This window comes from Maniola hyperantus, chromosome 13 (genome assembly GCF_902806685.2).
Source record: "Maniola hyperantus chromosome 13, iAphHyp1.2, whole genome shotgun sequence".
NCBI lineage: Eukaryota > Metazoa > Arthropoda > Insecta > Lepidoptera > Nymphalidae > Maniola > Maniola hyperantus.
In genome coordinates, this window is record NC_048548.1 from 2,807,232 (window position 1) to 2,828,486 (window position 21,255).

Here is a 21,255-nt window from a genome sequence, read left to right on the forward strand (position 1 = left end):
GTCACCAACCAATCACAGGAAACTATATTTTCGAATGTTTTTTGAAAAGATGTTTGTGATTGGTTGGTGGCTCAAAACGGTTAGCGCCTACTGAGATATTTGTCTCTGTCATTAGCACGGGATTACGTAACAGAGACAGCGCTATACTAACTTCTTTCCATGGATAGTGTTTGGTTGATAACCTTTAGGTAAAATGGCTAATCTATAGAAGTGTAGGTGTAATAATAAAAGAAAGTTAACAAATATGTAACACTTTATTACATATATCGCCTGTACAACAGATAATTTAAGATGCAGGTATATTTATTAGGTATGTATAATATTACTATATTAGTCATAAGAATATAACCCCTTCATATTATTTTCTTGATAAGGTAACTAAAAAACAAAAAGTAATACATTAAAAGAAATATATCACAACACATACATAATATATTTAAAAAAGTAAAAAAAAAAATCCAAAGGTGTAGGTAGGGGGTAGGTATAACTTAAGTATATCTACTGATAACGACAGGGATATTGCATCAAAAGATGGGTTAGTTAGTTTAGTATCTATAGTTTACCGTATTAATTTTAAAGGTTTGTTACTCTATCTAAATGGTCGCTAAAATGGGCAGCATTGTACATATTTATCGGTTCCGTCTATGTTGGTAACCAATTTTTCGGAACCAGCTACGAAATACGATTAATATTTCGTCATTTCGTAACTGATTAATCAGTACCCTTAACATAAATGCGAAAGTGTTTAATTGTTGGTTTGTCCTTCAATCACGTCGCAACGGTGCAACGGATTGACGTGACATTTTGCATGGGTATAGATAAAGACCTGGAGAGTGACATAGGCAATTAAAGAGTTCCCACGGGATTTTTAAAAACCTAATTCCACGCGGACGAAGTCGCGGGCATCAGCTAGTCAAAAATATTTTATCCGGATTCATAACGGAATAAGATTAAAATTACGTTGGTCACGTACCTGGGTTGGGTACTAAACAAGAATATTTAATACGGGTTCATAACGGAATATAAGATTAATGTGTTTTTGTAACTGGCTACTACGAAACGAGGTAATTTTAATCTTATTCCGCTACGAACCCGGATAAAATATTCTTGATTAATAACTAGTTACGAAAAGCCAAAGTATTAATCTTACATCGCAGCTGGTTACGAAAAATTGGTTACCAACCTGGACGGAACCTATTTCTCAGAGGGACGACGGACAAAAAAAATACCCATGGTACCTTCCAGAGATCACGGGAGGGACCATGGGTAACAAACCCTTTTAAGGTCAAGGGGACCACATTTCATAGATCTCTAATTTTGAGATTTTGACCTTGATTTTTAAAGTGCAATAGTTGTGCACATGTAATCACTTTTAGTTATTGATGTTTTTTTCAAAATCAAAATAGATCACAATCTACAAAACATGTATAAATTGACTGTGACTACCTGTTTCGTATTCCTGTGTCACAGTATTCAAGACAGTTATCTAGTTTGGAACAAAAATTTTGAAAAAAACAAGTATATCAGCTACGCTTCACCTACGATCACTATTAAGCTGAAGGAAACAAGTTTTCCTTTATTCTGTAAAGTTATTAAAATTGATGTAGTAGGTACCGTTTGCCAGTTCATTGGTGATACTTATGTGAAATGATCGAAAAATTGTATTAAAATTTCATATAATACGGTAACTATAATACAAATAAATAATAATAATTATAATTTATACAATTGATAACTAAATACGAAAAAAAATTTTCTTATTCTAGGTTAATTTTTCTTATAAAATGATAACAGGTTTCCCATTAAATACCTAAATATGAAATCATGTAGGTACTACTTTGTGCTGAACACATATTTATTATTTTATTTCTATTATTTTTTTATACTTGGAAGTTCTTTTTTTGCGTTTTTTTTAAATACCAATAATAGTGAAATTAAACTCCAAATTTAGCATTTAGTGCATCACCATTTTATTTTATTCCAATAAAGGAAAAGCCATCTTAATAAAAGTAAAAGTCACCTTAAGAAAATATTAATAATAAGTAATAACTAATAACTAATAAGCTTCGTAAATTACAGTAACCCCCCCGTTTCCACTTGTCGTCTGTCGGCACGGTTATTAATCGGATGTTCCAGTGGCAGGACATTTTGACACAAAATCGGTTACCGATAAGTGTGAATAGCTTCATACATATAAAATGTTCTGCCACTGGAACATCCGATTAAAATCCGGGCCCGACAGACGACAAGTGGGAGCGGAAGGTAAGGGTTCGCTCACACAAACAACTAGAGTATCCGAACAGTTTGATATATTCCTCCAAAGTTATAATTACTATGAAAGTTGCATAGCATTTAGCAACGTGCGTATACTTTGATACAAGCGTGTACACAAAGCTGTGATAGCCTAGTGGTTAGGACGTCCGCCTTCTAATCGGAGGTAGGGGGTTCGATCCCGGGCACGCACCTCTAACTTTTCGGAGTTATGTGCGTTTTAATTAATTAAATATCACTTGCTTTAACGGTGAAGGAAAACATCGTGAGGAAACCTGCATGCCTGAGAGTTCTCCATAATGTTCTCAAAGGTGTGTGAAGTCTACCAATCCGCAAATGGCCAGCGCGGTAGACTATGGCCAAAACCCTTGTCATTCTTAGAGGAGACCCGTGCTCTGTAGTGAGCCGGCGATGGGTTGATCATGATGATGATGATGTATACTTTCAAAAGGTCAAAAGCATACTGCAGTGAACGACGAGGCAACGTTAACTTGTAAACTGAAGTAGATCTACGTAGGGTACACATTTTGGTGAAACAAAATGAGATGAAAACGGGAATTCGCGAGTCGATTTGTATTTAACGGAATTATCCACATAAATCTTGATACAAAATGTCTCTTCATATGAGACTTGATGTGGGAGACAAAACTGTTGCAGCAACAAAAGTTGTTCGTATGCGCGCGTTCTTATTATATGACATCAGAAGACCGGTGTACGTACTTTTTTTTTTGTAAAGTTACAAATAATTTCTTACATCAAATATACTAAGTATTAGGGTGATATTCGGTACATATCGCTCTCCATTAAATTCAACATACCCATGCAAGCAACAGAGATAATAAAAATTACTTTACAATAATCAGTTATAACCCTTCCGAGGTTTTTAAACTAGTCGGGCTTACGTCGACTAAACCCATGAGTATAGCAGGAATCATCTATATCTATATAAAGAGGAAAGTCCTGACTCAGTCACTGATTGCTAATTTGGCTAATAAATGATTTATGTATAATGCGAATCGCCCTAAGGGGGTCAAATAGTGGATGAAAATTCATCGAGAATATTATATAAAATCTAATATTCTCAATAAAATCTGGTTTTGGTGTGATAACAGATTATTGCAAAGTAATAATAACAACACATGTATCTACAATCAAATATATTTCGTTACGTTACCAATAAGGATACATAAAAATTGACACTAAATATGTATCATCAACTTACATGTGATATCAGATTGAGAATGTTTCTGAAATTATTTTTTAATATCTGGCCGATGCCTGTACGTATTATCCATATTAAAAAAAATACAAGCGTGTCTATCTGCAACCTTTTTACGACCCATTCGTTTAACCGATTTTGAGACTTGCCAATTTTTAATGGCCGACATATGCCTATACATATTATCCATATTAAAAAAATGCAAGCGTGTCTATCTGCAATCTTTTTACGACCCATCGGTTTAACCGATTTTGAGATATAACTTGCCAATTTTTAATGGCCGACATAATATGCCTATACGTATATTCCATATTTAAAAAAATGCAAGCGTGTCTATCTGCAATCTTTTTACGACCCATCCGTTTAACCGATTTTGAGATATAACTTGCCAATTTTTAATGGCTGACATATGCCTATACATATTATCCATATTAAAAAAATGCAAGCGTCTCTATCTGCAATATTTTTACGACCCATCCGTTTAACCGATTTTGAGATATAACTTGCCAATTTTTAATGGCTGACATATGCCTATACATATTATCCATATTAAAAAAAATGCAAGCGTGTCTATCTGCAATCTTTTTACGACCCATCCGTTTAACCGATTTTGAGATATAACTTGCCAATTTTTAATGGCTGACATATGCCTATACGTTATTATCCATAATAAAAAAAATGCAAGCGTGTCTATCTGCAACCTTTTTACGACCTATCCGATTAACCGATTTTTAGATATAGCTTGCCAGTCAGGGATGGACACAGGCTACTTTGTGTCCCGGAAAATCAAAGCGTTTCTATGGGAATTATGAAATCCAAAATCCACGTGGATGAAGTCATAAACATATTTGGTATAGAGATAGTTTATGCACTTGGAGCACATATGCTACTTTTTATCTCGGAAAATGAAAGAGTTCTAATAAAGAGAGAGAGTTTGTTGGTTTGTCCTTCAATCACGTCGCAACGGTGCAACGGATTGACGTGATTGAAGGCAATTGCATGGTTATAGATAAAGACCTGGAGAGTGACATAGGCTACTTTTTATACCCGAAAATCAAAGAATTCCCACGGAATTTTTAAAAACATAATTCCACGCGGATGAAGTCGCGGGCATCAGCTAGTAATAAATAAAAAAGAAGGGCTGTCCAGTAATACTCTCATTTTGATACCACTTGCAAGTATTCTTATAAAATAAGGACTCAGATGAGTGCGAAATACCCGATCGTGTGGTTATTAATTATTATCATTTGGAAATATTTGAGCAATATCAAGCACCTTTGAATGTTCAACGGATCATTTATATCGCGTCGTTGTATCAAAGAATAATAAAAGGGAAGAAAATATGCAAAAATTTATTCATCCATGTCGGATATCCAACAGGGTTGTATCGGATGCCAATATTTTGACATCCGCGAATGTGGATTACTAGAAGTTCGTATCCACGGATGCGGATGTCTGAATTATTGCGAATGTTGCGCATTTGCGGATGCAGATGCGAAAACCCATAACAACCCTATTGTACATTCTTTGATTGGTCAGTTAGCGAATGAAGATATCAACTAGCAAACACGCGCCACTTTGGTTCCGCCCACTTTCTTTGCTGGTCGTTACTTATTGCAAAAAGTAAAAGCTCCGCATTAAATAATGCGGATGCGAATATCCGTAACACCCTTGGTTATAGGGATGTTTCCTATGTCAAAAATAAATTATTTCTCCATCATCATCGTCAACCAATAGACGTCCACAGCTGGATATGGGTCTCTTGTGGAGATTTCCACACGCCACGGCCTCGCCGTCGCATGACATGACATGACATGACACATAGAGCAAGTATAGCAAGTTCTCAAAATGTACGCACTTGGTTTACATGGAATGCCAATGAAAGTAAAGGTATACACTCATCTGGTCGCGTGGAATTGAACTAGGTTAGTTGTCGGGCGGGTTGTCGAAGTAGTCTATCTTCGCTTCCTGCGTCGGTTGCCTGGGCAGCTGCTTGGGCTGGCTGCGCGCTGCCCAGGCGTTCGTCGTTGTTAGCGTCGCCCATCCGCCGGACGATCTGTTTATAAAAAGTTAAGTTTTAGATAATATTTACATCAATCTAAATATGTACCTATATGAAAGGGAATGGTGATTGACTGATTGATTTATCAACGCACAGCTCAAACTAATGGACAGATTGGGCTGAAATTTGGGATACATACATCTATTACGATGTAGACATCCGCTAAGATAGGATTTGATGAAAATCTAGTTTAGTCTAGTCGGAGACATAAGCTAGTCTAGGTAGGCTATGAAATGACTAGGTATCTTTGCTTTCAAGTCACCTAGTCCAATATTAGACAGATGTTGATTCAGGACCACACCGAGAGTTTCCTCACGCTAGTTTACTCTGCTATTGTACTCACTTGGATGCGGCAGAGGTGAGAGGCGTGGCGGCGGGCGCAACAGGCGTATGTTGAGTCAGGGTGCGCAGCACGGGGCCCGGCACTTTGCGCTTCCCCGCCTCCCGCGCCAGCACTTCTAGTACACTCATCGCTGGCAGCCATGACTGAAAAACGTTTGCATTATCAATATTATTTGTTTTTGAGACCCTGGCGCAGCGGTAAGCGCTGTGATCTTACTAGCTGGAGATTCCGTGTTCGATTCCTGGCAGGGGTTTGGAATTTTATAATTTCTAAGGTCTGGTGGGAGGCTTCATCCATAGCTAAATTCCCTGCCGGCAAAGCCGTGCCCGCCAAGCGATTTAGCGTTCCGGTAGGATGCCATGTAGAAACTAAAGGGGCATGGGTTTAGTAAAAATGTCATACCCATTCCAGGTTAGCCCGCATCCATCTTAGACTGCATCATCACTTACCACCAGGTGAGGCAGTCAAAGGCTAAAGTATACCTTCTCCTTGTCGGCCGTGGCGACCACGTTCCGGTTGGGCTCGGCGTCGTAGGCCACGCTCTCGCAGCCGAAGTGCTCGCACAGCTCGTGAATAAACTGCCGCTTCTGGCGGTTCATCGACGGGAACGAGTGCGCTCTGGTCTTCTGCTTAGACTGCAACACCAAAGGATGTGAGGTAAATTTAAGTGTTTAACCACACTATGCCGAAAATACGCGTTCGAAGTTCTCTGGCTGATTTTAGGTTCCGACGCATTCGGTTGATATGACACACGATAAGACACACACAGAAATTCAGTTGCGTAACTTTGTGTGGGTGTTCAGTGTCTCGAGCGTTGTCGTGGCGTCGTAGCTTCGGTCGCGTATAATGTGTTGCTATACAAAACATTGCCGACGTAATTTCGGTTTGGTATGTCATTAGTAATAAAATATATTGCAGGCGTGGTCACGCCGAACTTCGGTTGCGTATTTTCGGTATAGTGTGTTTAAACACTTAAAACAGAAAATTTTCAAGCCCCATTTCTTCTTCTTATACTTTGGGGCTATGCAGGTCCTTGAATACCCTGTATTACTTCGACCGTCTCCGATCCATTCTGATCGCCTCCACTTCGCATTTCCTTGTCAAAACCTGTGGCCGCCAGATACAGCAGCACTTGTTTTAGTTAAATTTAAAAATAGAAAGATTTTAAGTCCCATACAGACATCTCCCAATTTATAATTCGAACCAAAACCAAGCCTTAAAAGACTAAAACTAGGTAGACGTACAATCTCAAGCAAGAAGGGGCATAAGACTGTGTTACGATCATCCCCCCTCCTAAGATTTAGACTTCTTATCAGCCGTTATAGACGTCGTTGGATACGTCAGTCACCAGTGCACTAGTAGTGTAACGCACCACTTAAAACAATCTGCCAACGATAACAATAGAACATCGAACATGAAATATTATAAAATCAGAGTAAAATGGACCTAAAGATGATGTGTTAAAGTCGTTTTTTCAATGCTACCGATTTTTGTTTTACAATGTTTCTGTTTGGGGCGAACTTGAACCTTAAAAAAACGAAGTTTAGATCCTTTCTTCTATAAACAAACATACCTTCTTAGCTAGCTGCACTAGCTCCGTCAGTCGCTCGTGCACTTGCTGCGCGAAAGAGGGTTCCCTGGCAGCCGTCTGCCGCAGGTGTTCACTGTACCGCGGCGCTAGTTTCGCCGAAACGTCAGGGTTCCGCAACTGCAAGGCCAAAGCCAGGCGTCTGCTTCGGGCTTCTACGTAACATTCTTCGTCGCATTCCAACCTGGGAATAAATTAACAAGTTTTCAATAATAGTTTTTTAATGGGATAGGTAAATGCAGCTGTAGACTTGAAGACCATGGAAGTTGGAACTACCGACAATAATAGAAAGATTTACCTCAACACTCATGTCACGTGAGTTAGCTGGGTTTTTGTGAACTAGGCTTCTGAACAGTTCTACAGCCAGGCTGGGCGGTACAGTTACCAAAAGTTACTTACGTTTTAAGCATCGAACCTGGTCGTTGTACATCTGACAGATCCAGCGTACCGCCTTCTTGCATCTTGGAAGCGGCTAAGGTACTCATCAACCTGTCAAATAAAAGAAAGACCATTAACTTTTACTACGTGAAACTTTTCGGTTCTTTTTTTGGTAAGGTAGAAAATTTAGATTCGGTAAAAGAGAACATTGGCAGTGAAAATGGTAATGAGATATGACATTAACAAAATTTTTAGATAGTTATACGGAATTGCTTTTTTTATCCACGTAGAAACGACTATACTATATATGGAGGGAAACTTATGAAACTTATCTAATTGACAGAAGTAATGTGTGACGGTATTTTGGAAATAGTGCGTTTTGCTTGCTGTTCCTGATGTTTAACAGTGGGGCGCGGGGTGCATATCGCTTGTTATACATTGTACCATCCAGATTTGGTGAATTATAGCAAGCTTGATTGCTTAGCGCGAGCGAAGTGAGCGCGACAAATGATAAAAGGAATTTACTTGGCATAGTCACGCGCGTTGTCCACGCAGGCGCGCTCGGCCTTGCGACGACCGCAGGGGCACGTGGCGGTGACGGGGCGCCGGCACGCCACGCCGCTCGGACACGTGCCGCCGCCGCTAGAGTGGCACGGTGCGGAGCACGGGTGTCCGCAGCTGGGCCGTTTCTCCATACACGGCTGGGTGCATCTGCGGACGAGCCAATTCGTTTAGATCAAGGGTGGGCAAACAGCCGATCACAAGCGGGTTAAGGGTTCCTAAAAGTTTACAAAGCCCTCTCCAGCTGGCCCCATAAAAGCGTAATTCTACTATAAAAAGAATACTTACCAGGAAAACAATTGTCGTCTAATTTTACAGTCTATACAGTTATAGATCGCCGATGGTGTAAGTCTGCCCACCCCTGGTTTAGGCGCCATCTCCACGGAGGAGAAAATCGTGGCGATAGTCTCGCCGTGTGACAAAATTCGATACTAACTCTATGAGCCAATCTCCACACGGCGAGTCTATCGCCGCGATTCTCTCGTCCGTGAAGATGGCGCCTTTGATGATTCTCTTCTGCGTCGAGCGCACTCATGCTGTATAGAATAGGAAAAATATGGACTCACTTGCCGGCGTCGCAGGAGCCCTTATGGCAGGTCTTGATGCAGGAGTGCTTACCGCACGGCAGCGGCTTGCCGCACGGCAGACCGCACGAAAACTCTTCTTGAGAACATGGAATGGTTTTACGTTCCTGAAAACAAAAGTAAAATTATAAATATAGAAGAATCCGGCTGTAGAGCTTGTCTAAGCTGAAATGACGCGCCCCACTACCTCATTTACACACAAGCAAATTTAAAATACGAACGAAATACACATATGGAGGCCATTGTAATTGGTCATTCAGTTGCCGGTAAGAATGGACAGATTTGTTGTCGAACTTGTCATAATTGATCTGAACGCGCACGAGAGCGGACGTAATATTTCATATAACGCGCCATCGCTGCTCCATACAGCGAGCACTGTCGGATTTATCACGCGACTAGTCGACTGCGATGTTTGCATACAGATCCTTACTAGCAGAAGAGTTGGTCAGGATGACCTCAGTATACGCACCTCGTGTCGCCCATAGCAGCTCTTGGTGGTGAGCACCACACACGGGGGACAGTCCCCGGAGTGGCAGCTGTGATGTGGAGGGTGACCGCAAGGTCTCTCCCTTCGACAGGGGGAGTTGCATGCAGGGGGTTTGGTTCCGCAGCGGACAGGGGGCATAATGACCTCTGCGCCACATTCGCAATGAAGCTCGTCGAAACCTGGACATTAATTATTTTATTGGAACTTAATTGCAGATGAGGGCTCATCATTGTAAAAACGGACGTATTTACATAGCGTAAGAGCTTAAAATACTTTGCTTTGTATGCTAGAAATGTGCTCTATAATCTGATTTTCCGGCATTCAAGAAGAGTAGATACAATCTCTTATTTAGAACTGTGGTTGCCACCACAGTTCACGACAGTTAGGGAACTTCTAACAAAACGTCGAGGCTTCAACGTCACTAGCAGACATCAAATGTTAGTACATTTGACTCTAGGTAGCCCTATTCTTCTTTGGTTTCACGTCACCCATATCCTAATATTTGACATATCGTCGATTCAGGATCAAACTGAAAAATCCCTCACTCGGTTATCACAAACAACAACAAAAAAGATGTCTACCGACAGATGGTGTTAGTAGTAGATTGAATCGCGCTATCAACAGATCTAACTACACAAATGGCTACTCACTGACTCTAGGACAAGGCGCACAGTGTCCCGTGTGACAGAACTCTTCGCAGCGATGCAGCTGACAAGACAACGTGCGTCCGCATACCACCGCGCACCTGTGCGACTGCGCGTCGCAACACACCGTTCTACATCTGTGACGACCGCAAGATAACTTCTGTGAACAATTAACAAAGTATTTACAACTAGACGATGCCCGTGGTTTGCGAAGCTGAAGTGGCAATGGGCGGCGCAAATAATTTGAAGAACCGACACACGATGAGGTCTCAAGGTCGGCGACTTTGCACCGGGAAGTGCAGCATTGGCAGCCGCCCCCCAAATTTGATAGCTTATGTCTCGAACGAAAACATATCACTGGAAGATTTATTCTCATACATTAGTTGTTTGTATTGATACAGTTCTTGCAATTCACGAAGGCGAGTGCACTTTACTTGTGGTTACGTCGTTTATATGGGCATTGCGTAAGTGTGCTCGCATGTCGGACCAATCAGTCGCGAGCAAGCGCTCGCAAACGCACACATTTACTTTACCTTACTTATACGGCTTAAACACAAGCATGAGCCACTCGCCCTCGTGAAATGCAAGAACTGTACCAACTATTGATTAATACAGGTTTCTTCTTCTTCACTCTGGGCTGGTTTCCGCACTTAAACGTTTCCGTCTGTTCTGCGGTTTTACAGGTTTTATGCATGGAGGCTATTTTGGAAAAAAAATGGCTGACAACTAAGTAGGCCAAGATCTTCAACGCTCTTTTCTCACCTTGTTGCACTTTCTCTGGCACAGCACATTATTGTGCATCTCGGGGAGATCAGCGCAAGGCACCTCGCGACTTGAGTGTCCACATCGACATTGGAGCAACGTGTTGTCGGGACATACGCGGCATTCTCCTAAAATAAAAACCTCTTTCAAAATGCGTTTTAGGTTGTTAGGATTAAGTACTCAAAGGGTGCCCATGGCATCGATTCCATTGTCTTTCTCTTAACTAAATTTAGAGTATGTGCATCCTTTTATTTTTAACAATGCTAAAAAGGGACAGAACATGAACTTTACATTTAAAGACGCTAAATTTTAGTGCACGCTACAAATTTAAACAGTAGGCTCGCGACTGTACGCTGAAATCACGGGTTTTACCATCTAAAAATTAAATTTAAAACTGTCAAACTGCATCTGTCCTTTTCATATTACATTAGTAAGAAGATGATGCGAATACCTACTCTAAAATTAAGTTGGGCTCAGTATCAGTACCAATATAAAACAAAAAGGTGACTGACTGATCTATCCGCAAAAGCTCAAACTACTGGACGGATCGGGCGGAAATTTGGCATGCAGATAGCTAAATTATGACGTAGACATCCGCTAAGAAAGCATTTTGAAAATTCATACCCTAAGGGGGTAAAATAGGATTTTGAAATTTGTGTAGTCCACGCGGGCGAAGTCGCGGGCATAAGCTAGTTTTTACATAAAAATCCAATGTTGAGCCTCAATAGCTCAACCGGTATAGGAGTGGACTGAAAACCGAAAGGTCGACGGTTCAAACCCCGCCCGTTACACTATTGTCGTACCTACTCCTAGCACAAGCTTGACGCTTAATTGAAGAGGAAAGGGGAATATTAGTCATTAAAAAAAAAAAAAATGGCTAATATTCTTTTTAATAAAAAATAAAAAAATGATTTTATAAAGTATCTCATTGGCTGTGATTAAAGGCAGATTTTAATAAAATCTTTATCTTAAGTACCTAGTTATACATGACTGAAGCATCTATCAATACTATACAATAATACATTTTGCACATACCTTCATGGCATTTCTCCTTACAGAAATGTTTGTCTCCGACCGGGCCACAGGATAGCGGCTTAGCGCAGATGTTCCCACACAGCGGTATCGGATCCGTGCAAGATTTGCGTTGATCTTTACTGATTCTGTAATAAAGCAAATAAAGTTGAAGAAAAAGCATAAAATTTAAAATTTCTTTAGTTTGAACTCTTAAGATGTTTGGAGATGTAGATTGTTCTATGACGCCATATTAGACGACGCGAGCGTAGCGAGTGCATCATTTTTGAAAATCCATACTAATATTATAAATGCGAAAGTGTGTCTGTCTGTCTGCTAGCCTTTCACGGCCCATCCGTTCAACAGATTTTAACAAAATTTGGTACAGATATAGCTTGCATCCCGGGGAAGGACACAGGCTACTTTTTATCCCGGAAAGTCCCACGGGATTTATAAAAACCTAAATCCACGCGGACGAGGTCGCGGGCATCATCTAGTATTTTATATAATTCATTAAGATACCGACAACACTCGTCCACAAGAGGACTCGCACGACCCTAACTCACCTGGTGTGTCCGCAGGGGCAAGCGGGCACGTTCTCGGGGCGCAAGGGGCACAGGGGGCACGGGGGCGGGTGGCACGGCGAGCGGCACACGTGCGCGCCGCACGACAACACTCGTCCGCAGGAGTCACACGACCAAGTGTCGCACGACCCTGTCTATGTTGTACACTCACCTGGTGTGTCCGCAGGAGCAAGCGGGCACGTTCTCGGGGCGCAAGGGGCACAGGGGGCACGGGGGCGGGTGGCACGGCGAGCGGCATACGTGCGCGCCGCACGACAACACTCGTCCGCAGGAGTCACACGACCAAGTGTCGCACGACCCTGTCTATGTTGTACACTCACCTGGTGTGTCCGCAGGGGCAAGCGGGCACGTTCTCGGGGCGCAAGGGGCATAGGGGGCACGGGGGCGGGTGGCACGGCGAGCGGCACACGTGCGCGCCGCACGACAACACTCGTCCGCAGGAGTCACACGACCAAGTGTCGCACGACCCTGTCTATGTTGTACACTCACCTGGTGTGTCCGCAGGGGCAAGCGGGCACGTTCTCGGGGCGCAAGGGGCATAGGGGGCACGGGGGCGGGTGGCACGGCGAGCGGCACACGTGCGCGCCGCACGACAACACTCGTCCGCAGGAGTCACACGACCAAGTGTCGCACGACCCTGTCTATGTTGTACACTCACCTGGTGTGTCCGCAGGGGCAAGCGGGCACGTTCTCGGGGCGCAAGGGGCACAGGGGGCACGGGGGCGGGTGGCACGGCGAGCGGCATACGTGCGCGCCGCACGACAACACTCGTCCGCAGGAGTCACACGACCAAGTGTCGCACGACCCTGTCTATGTTGTACACTCACCTGGTGTGTCCGCAGGAGCAAGCGGGCACGTTCTCGGGGCGCAAGGGGCACAGGGGGCACGGGGGCGGGTGGCACGGCGAGCGGCATACGTGCGCGCCGCACGACAACACTCGTCCGCAGGAGTCACACGACCAAGTGTCGCACGACCCTGTCTATGTTGTACACTCACCTGGTGTGTCCGCAGGGGCAAGCGGGCACGTTCTCGGGGCGCAAGGGGCATAGGGGGCACGGGGGCGGGTGGCACGGCGAGCGGCACACGTGCGCGCCGCACGACAACACTCGTCCGCAGGAGTCACACGACCAAGTGTCGCACGACCCTGTCTATGTTGTACACTCACCTGGTGTGTCCGCAGGGGCAAGCGGGCACGTTCTCGGGGCGCAAGGGGCACAGGGGGCACGGGGGCGGGTGGCACGGCGAGCGGCATACGTGCGCGCCGCACGACAACACTCGTCCGCAGGAGTCACACGACCAAGTGTCGCACGACCCTGTCTATGTTGTACACTCACCTGGTGTGTCCGCAGGGGCAAGCGGGCACGTTCTCGGGGCGCAAGGGGCATAGGGGGCACGGGGGCGGGTGGCACGGCGAGCGGCACACGTGCGCGCCGCACGACAACACTCGTCCACAGGAGGACTCACACGACCAAGTGTCGCACGACCCTGTCTCTGCCGTACACGGAACCGAGCGAGACTTGGCGGCCGGGCAATGGCACGCTGTTATAAATAAAAACAAGTTATTGAAGCAATCTCATAAGATTTGAATTCACTTTGCACGAATTTCTATAGCACGTCACTTCAGTTCTGCCGTTCAAATCATAAACCAGTGGTAGATGCATCCGACTATTCGAAAGTACTTGTAAAAGTTTATTTGAATAAAAAATATTTTTTTTAAACCGCAAGTGCATAGCAGTGCTATACGATTATAAATATAAATATGTAATATTCGAAAGTACTTGTAAAAGTTTATTTGAATAAAAAAGATTTTTTTTAAACCGCAAGTGCATAGCAGTGCTATACGATTATAAATATAAATATGTAATATTCGAAAGTACTTGTAAAAGTTTATTTGAATAAAAAAGATTTTTTTTAAACCGCAAGTGCATAGCAGTGCTATACGATTATAAATATAAATATGTAATATTCGAAAGTACTTGTAAAAGTTTATTTGAATAAAAAAGATTTTTTTTAAACCGCAAGTGCATAGCAGTGCTATACGATTATAAATATAAATATGTAATGGCCAGACTCAAGTGATTAACTGGACGGGGTCGAAACTAGTTGGGCATATTTACCTACTCCAACTAATCACATGCACATTACATTAGATATTTTTGTTGCTCCCTGAGTGAACTCACAAGGACAGCAATGTGGATTTTTAATTACACATAAGATAGCTGTTAAGTTTTAGTTATTTCTCGTAGTAAATAATTTATTTTTAAGTGTAATTGTTAATGAGTTTAAGATAAATAAGAGTACACTGGGGCCGATTCTCTAGTACACAATCTCTAAACTAAACTAAATTAACAGGTCAAAATCTAGTGCTTTCCTTTTCCGCAAGCAACATTATGAAAGGGATAGCAATAGATTTAGACGTGATATTTTAGTTTAGTTTAGAGATTGTGTACAAAGGAATTAGCCACATTGTCGCATTAAGACTACCCTGTAATGGCACGATTACACGTAACGAGTACAGTGGCGAGCCAGTGTCCTCGGCCGAGTTGGTACTCGGTTGGTATAAACACTTTAACGAGTGCAATTTCGCCACAATTTCTCAGCCACAGCACTGTCTCGGCCGAGTGACATTTCACTGTCTCGCTTCACTACTCGGTAGGTGTAATCGTACCATAAGGGCAGTGTACAGTATGGTATAATAATAAATAAATAAATATTTAATACTAGCTGCCCCGGCGAACTTCGTACCGCCTAACAGTCAATTCTTTTTCAGGATCTTTAAAAAAAAAATTCTCTCCGTAAGAACCATCCTCGTATTTCAAGTAATATTATAAAAAAATAATTACCGAAATCGGTTCAGCTGTTCTCGAGATTTGCGATCAGCAACACATTCAGCGATACTTTTTTATATATAGAGATTTATAAATGCATACAACAGTTTTAACGCTAAAATGGATGAAACACTTTATATTGAAACTAGAAACTAGAAACTAGAAACAAAAATAAGCTAGCTACTCCTGCGCTCCGCCTCTGGAAGGTGCGAAAGAGATTTGTGGGAATGAGTGTAATATTTTATAATAAAATTCCACAAGCAATTTTAGACTTGCCTTTACACAAGTTTAAAAAATGTGTTAAAAGTATGCTCCTAAAAAAAGCATATTATACAGTCGCAGACTATGTAAACGATAAAAAAGCTTGGATTTGACTCGCTCCGGCAATGCACGGGGCTGCAATGGCTTGTATAGTACGGTATAATAACATTGTAAATTGAAAAATTAAAAAGAGCAACCGCCGAGTTTCTTGCTGGTTCTTCTCGGTAGGAACGGCATTCCGAACCAGTGGTAAATTAAACCTGACTATTCATAAGCACTTTTAAAAAGTTTACATGAATAAAAAAAACATTCTATTCTATTCTATTGTTTGGATTTGGACTGCCATAGTACGTTACGGTTGTTATAATTCGGACGGCAGAGTTGGAGGCAACAAAGGTGATAAGTACCCACCTTGTGTCACTGTCTCGGCACAAGGGTCACAGGGTCCTTCGTGGCAGTCTTTACTACAGAAATGCACTCCACACTCGAGTGTCCGTTTACATTCACGCCCGCACACTTGGGGCAGTTTACTGCTGCACATCACTGAACGAGTTTCTGCTCCACACCCACATTGTCTGAAAAAGATTTAGTATAAGCACTTTATTTAGTTTATATTCACACTAGGCAACCGCCGAGTTTCTTGCTGGTTCTTCTCGGTAGAATTTTCAAACCCCTATTTCCTTAGGGGTTGAATTTTCAAAAATCCTTTCTTAGCGGATGCCTACATCATAATAGCTATCTGCAGGCCAAATTTCAGCCCGATCCGTCCAGTAGTTTAAGCTGTGCGTTGATAGATCAGTCAGTCAGTCAGTCAGTCAGTCACCTTTTCCTTTTATATATTTAGATTCCTGTTATACTCACTTGATAACGGTGGCCTGACAGGGTGGGCATGGGCCGGGGTGACAAAGGAGTGTGCAAGGATGCGTACAGTTCCTCGTCCGTGAGCACGACTGTCCGCAAGTGTGGGCACCGTTCGATCCTCTCTGATATTCAGGGTTACGTACAGAGCCGCACATGCAACGGTACTCTGTTGGGATGTCCTGGTTTGTGTTTTGACAAGCTGGACAACGCCATTTGCTTTCTGCAACAGATCGTTTAAAAAGTTTTCAAAAACCCTTACTGCCATTTGCACTGCATCATTACATACACATTAGCACGGAAAAATTCGCCATTTTGATTTTTTAAGAATTTCATATACCCAGTAACACTCGCGCCATCACGATGAATCTAATGACGTATCAAAATCGGTAGAGCCGTTTAGGTACAAGCGGACATACATACATAGTACATATATAAAGGTCAATTACTCTCTTTAGTTACGTGCGTGACGTGCGTTACATCGCGCGTCGTACTACGCCATACAAGCAAACGCGCGACGCAACGCACCACGCGATGCGTTTCCAAAAAAGAGCCAAAGAAAGTCAAAAGTCATTTATTCAAAGTAGGTACTGTTGTACTCTATTGATAGCCAGTTGTTGGTAGTATGACAATGGGGCCGATTCTCTTGTACACAATCTCTAAACTAAACTAAATTAACAGGTCTAAATTTAGTGCCATCCTTTTCCGCAAGCAACATTATGAAAGGGATAGCATTAGATTTAGACGTGCCATTTTAGTTTAGTTTAGAGATTGTGTACAATGGAATTAGCCACAATAATTACCTAAACTTAATTTTAATGGTGATAATTAATTACGTAAACTTAAAACTAAAGCTACCAGTCTAAAAGGCTTATTACATTTTCCTAAATAAGACGTCCTAAATGGTATAGTTACCGTCAAACTAGCCAACTATGCCACTCAATGATACTAAACCAAAATTTGTTCAATTTTGATGGCGGGCAAAGTAATCCGGACTGTTAGTCAAAATTGCCCACATCGATTTTTCATCCAATTATAACTCTTAAAATACGTGGAAAATACCATGAATCTAATGTAATGCTATCTTGGCCTAGGTTTCAAAATTTTAATTGTAGTTTGATGGTAACTATACCATTTAGGACATCTTATTTAGGAAGGTGTAGTAAGCCTTTTAGGCAACACTGCCGCGAGTCGCATTACAACGCATGCAAGCAGCTAGTGTTAAATGACACATCAAGTCTGGTAAACTCACCAACCAAACTGCTCATAGCCCACTTGCGAATGCAGCGCAGATGCAGCACATGGTGGCAGTTGCTGCAGTACCATACAGAGTCAGTCTGCTTCACTCGCTCGCAGCAAACCAGGCATTCTAATGTTCCCTTGTCTAATTGCTCACTGAGCCGTTCCCTTTGGGTCATATCTGTATTTGCTGGAATTAAAAAATTAAATCAAAAAACTAAATCAAAATTGATTGAGTTATTGTAGGACTAGTCTTTCTTATACTATCTTACTCTTACTTTTAGTAGAATCTTACTGAACCAGTGGTAGTCACAAATGTATACTTCACGAGAGGTCGAGATAGCAATCGGGGTGAGGACGCCACGCACACCTCCCGCGCCAACCTGGTGCGGGGAAGCGCGGGTAACATGCGGGTGTGCAAGGTCCCCTCGCCTCATACCTCGATTGCTATCTCAACCTGTCGCAAACTATACTAGTGGCGCCCCCAGAACATAAGTGTAAGAACAAGTATCCAAATACTTGCAAGGTATAAGTCAAATCAGCTTTATCAGCCTTTTATCAAACTATCACTATTTATAAGTTAATTCAATTAAAAATTACATGCTAAATTCTTGTAGTGGAATTAGATTAAAATGTACATAATAAATATTTCAGGTCAGCTAAATAATCTATATCAGTATAATATATAAAAGGAAAAGCCGACTGACTGACTGAATGACTTATCAACGCACAGTTCAAACTACTGGACTGGTCGGGCTGAAATTTGACATGTAGATAGCTATTATGATGTAGACGGCCCCTAAGAAAGGATTTTTGTTAATACAACCCCTAAGGGGGTAAAATAAGGGTTTGAAATTTGTATAGTCCACGCGGACGAATTCGCGGGGCTAAGCTAGTTGAGGAATAAACTTGAAGTGTCGATACTCCTCAGTTTATTTAACAATTGCAAAATCAGCTGTTAATGATATAAACTGTTTGTTGGAGAAGAACATAACATTCTAAAATACTAAACATACCTCCTATATGATTGCCCATTGCTCTATTTTTTCCTTTACTAGGACTTGGTGCAGTATCCTTGAACTTTTCCTCTCTATACGACGAATACGAGTTTGCATACTGTTCATCCTCTGTACGCTCCGGAGCCCTGAGCCTCTGAGTGCCAGCCCACTTACGATTTCTTCCCGAACCTTCTCCTCTACCACTCCTTACATCCTGACTATCTTTAGGCATTGAACTATTATAAAAAGTTCGATATACATCAGACTCTTTGTTTTTAGCCTTAGAGTTGTTTTTTGATTGGCCCCCTTCGTAGTCACCAAAATCAGTATCATTTTGATCACTATATTGATTTTGATCTTGGTTCTGCGTATTGTAATCATTATGTCTATTTGATCGACTGTTGTAATCTTGATTGTCTTGTCTGCGGTAACTAGTATCTTTAGAATCTTGGTTATGAGAATGACGGTCACTGTTTCTATTGGGTCTGTTGTTGTATTCTTGATTTTCTTGTCTACGGTAACTGGAATCCCTTGCATCTTGGTTTTGACTATTATATTCACTGTTTCGGTTTGACCGATTATATTCTTGATTTTTATCCTGTCTACGGTAACTCGAGTCTTTTACATCTTGGTTCTGACTATCACTGTTTTTATTTCTGCTGTTGTATTCTTGATTATCTTGTCTGCGATAAGTAGAATCTTGATTGTCAGATGGACGGTTTTTTGATTTACGATTACGAGTGTTGCTATCACTTGTACGACTTGAGGTTTCTCTCTGGTAGGTATCTCTGGAGTTCTGATTAGTAGATTCACCGTGGCTAGTAGATTCCTGGTTTTGACTCCTTGACTCATATTTACTGTTGCGGCTTGGTTCTTGGTTTTTAGAATGTTTTTGACTATAAGGTTCTAAATGAGATGAGTTGCTACGCTGCTGTGAGCTTTTAGGCCTTTCTCTCCAATTATTCGAACTAGACGGCTTAGAATAGTTACTTGTTGATCCATTTAATTCTAAATTTGATAAATTCGATTCTAGAATTGGTTCATTCTGGGAACTAACGGGATTTGTGTTAGAACTTTTAGGCACAAATTCAGTAGCAGTTGGAGTGAGTTTCGACTTAGAAACCATTTCATTGGAGTAATTATTTTTATCTGGTACTCGATTATACTGATTATTTACACTGGGTTGGTAGACATCTTCATTATTACTAAAATTGGCAGTGCTCGACCCGTAAGCATAGTCAGCCTGAGAGTTCTGGGGTGTTGACCCATTTTGATAACTAGGAATATTGTTATATTGAGCATTTGGATAATTTTGATATTGTACGTTATTGTAGCTAGCAGTATTCGACGCAGGAACATTAGACATTTGCATTTGGGATACAAACTCATCAAAACCAACATACTGGCGATTGGGGTCATATTGTCTATTAGGATTGGGATTGGGATAGTACTGGGATTGATTTAAATACTGTGTGTTGTAGTCCTCATTCCAGGTATTCGGGGCTTGATACTGGTTGTTGTAATTGTAGGAGTTGTTCCACTGAGACATTGTGGCAGTTAAAAAGAAATATTGTGAAATTTAATTGACCTAAACTGTGAGATTTTCCTATGACTAATTTCAATATTGTTTTTGCTTTGGGCGCGTTTGGTGGCCACAGGCCGAGACCTAAGGTCTCGTGAAGCCTTTTACTTCCACTCTGAAATTAATATGTAATGAAATTATTAACAATGGGGAGATTTTATAAGAAATTGTAACGACATGTGGCACAAGCCCAATTACTCTAGAAAGGGATTTACTCACCAGTGGCCGGTTTTGTTGTCACTCCAATTTATATAAATAACACGAAATTAACCAAAAAAGAAAAGAAAATAATTTAGCAAATCAAAAAATATAATAATTTTAAGATGATATGACAAGAGTAATCGGAAACTGGGGAATGGGGGAAGGGAGGAAAGTCAACGTTGACATTTCACATTAGGTTCTTTATAAACCATTTTCAGTAAAAAAATACGTCTTAAATAAAATTCACAAAGTTGTGTATTTAGAAATCACAAAATATTTACAAATTAGAAAATATTCAATTTAGCTTTATCTAAATCTAAATACAATTAGTTAGTTTATATTTTTGTGTTTCATGTCGTATCTTTTAGTAAAATAATTATTATCTGTATTGGACATTATAAAGGACTTATATCAAAGAGCATAAATCACCACTTATGGCGGCAACACATGCTTGCGAAACACAGCAAACAACAAGCACGGAAGCAAACAAAGCAAGAAACCAGAGCCGTAAAGCTAGTTAAAAAAATGTGATAGTGAGTATTGGCGGCAAATTAAAAAAAACTTATATTAGTAAGTATTTCAGTTCACAGCTTAATTTATATTGTATAAATAGAAATAAACGTACCTATACTTCATTTAAGTTCTATAAGTAGGTGAGTTGTTTTTGAGAGTCATTTTACGAATCGTCTCGCTCGTAGGTTTGACGACTTCCAGCCTCCCGAACAAGCCGGATTCCGAAAAGGCTTCAGTACCATAAATCACATCCACACGCTGCGGCAGATTATACAGAAGAG

At 41.4% G+C, this 21,255-nt stretch overlaps 1 protein-coding gene across 1 annotated transcript; it reads right to left on the bottom strand.

Moving 5' to 3' along the window:
* Nucleotides 1–235: 235 nt before the first annotated feature.
* Nucleotides 236–20,624, bottom strand: LOC117987585 (protein shuttle craft-like). Its single transcript, XM_034974612.2, has 17 exons — nucleotides 20,480–20,624; nucleotides 18,697–20,375; nucleotides 17,694–17,870; nucleotides 16,445–16,664; nucleotides 15,995–16,158; nucleotides 13,829–14,033; nucleotides 11,935–12,059; nucleotides 10,900–11,027; nucleotides 10,144–10,297; nucleotides 9,476–9,672; nucleotides 8,989–9,113; nucleotides 8,387–8,572; nucleotides 7,883–7,972; nucleotides 7,469–7,667; nucleotides 6,378–6,530; nucleotides 5,896–6,038; nucleotides 236–5,546 (listed from the first exon to the last, which is right to left on the bottom strand). Exons 2-17 carry the CDS (start codon nucleotides 20,225–20,227, stop codon nucleotides 5,417–5,419), a joined length of 3,927 nt encoding a protein of 1,308 aa, XP_034830503.1. The 5' UTR covers nucleotides 20,228–20,375; nucleotides 20,480–20,624; the 3' UTR covers nucleotides 236–5,416.
* Between the last annotated feature and the right edge of the window lie 631 nt (nucleotides 20,625–21,255).

What these genes read in the sequence shown, in the direction of transcription:
- LOC117987585 (XM_034974612.2), bottom strand. Translation starts at nt 20,227, where the DNA reads ATGTCTCAGTGGAACAACTCCTACAATTACAACAACCAGTATCAAGCC. An exon ending in AATGGGCAATCATATAGGAG is followed by an intron (nt 17,871 to 18,696) that starts GTATGTTTAGTA and finishes TTTTAATTCCAG; the next exon opens with CAAATACAGATATGACCCAA. An exon ending in AACGCGCGTGACTATGCCAA is followed by an intron (nt 7,973 to 8,386) that starts GTAAATTCCTTT and finishes TTTATTTGACAG; the next exon opens with GTTGATGAGTACCTTAGCCG.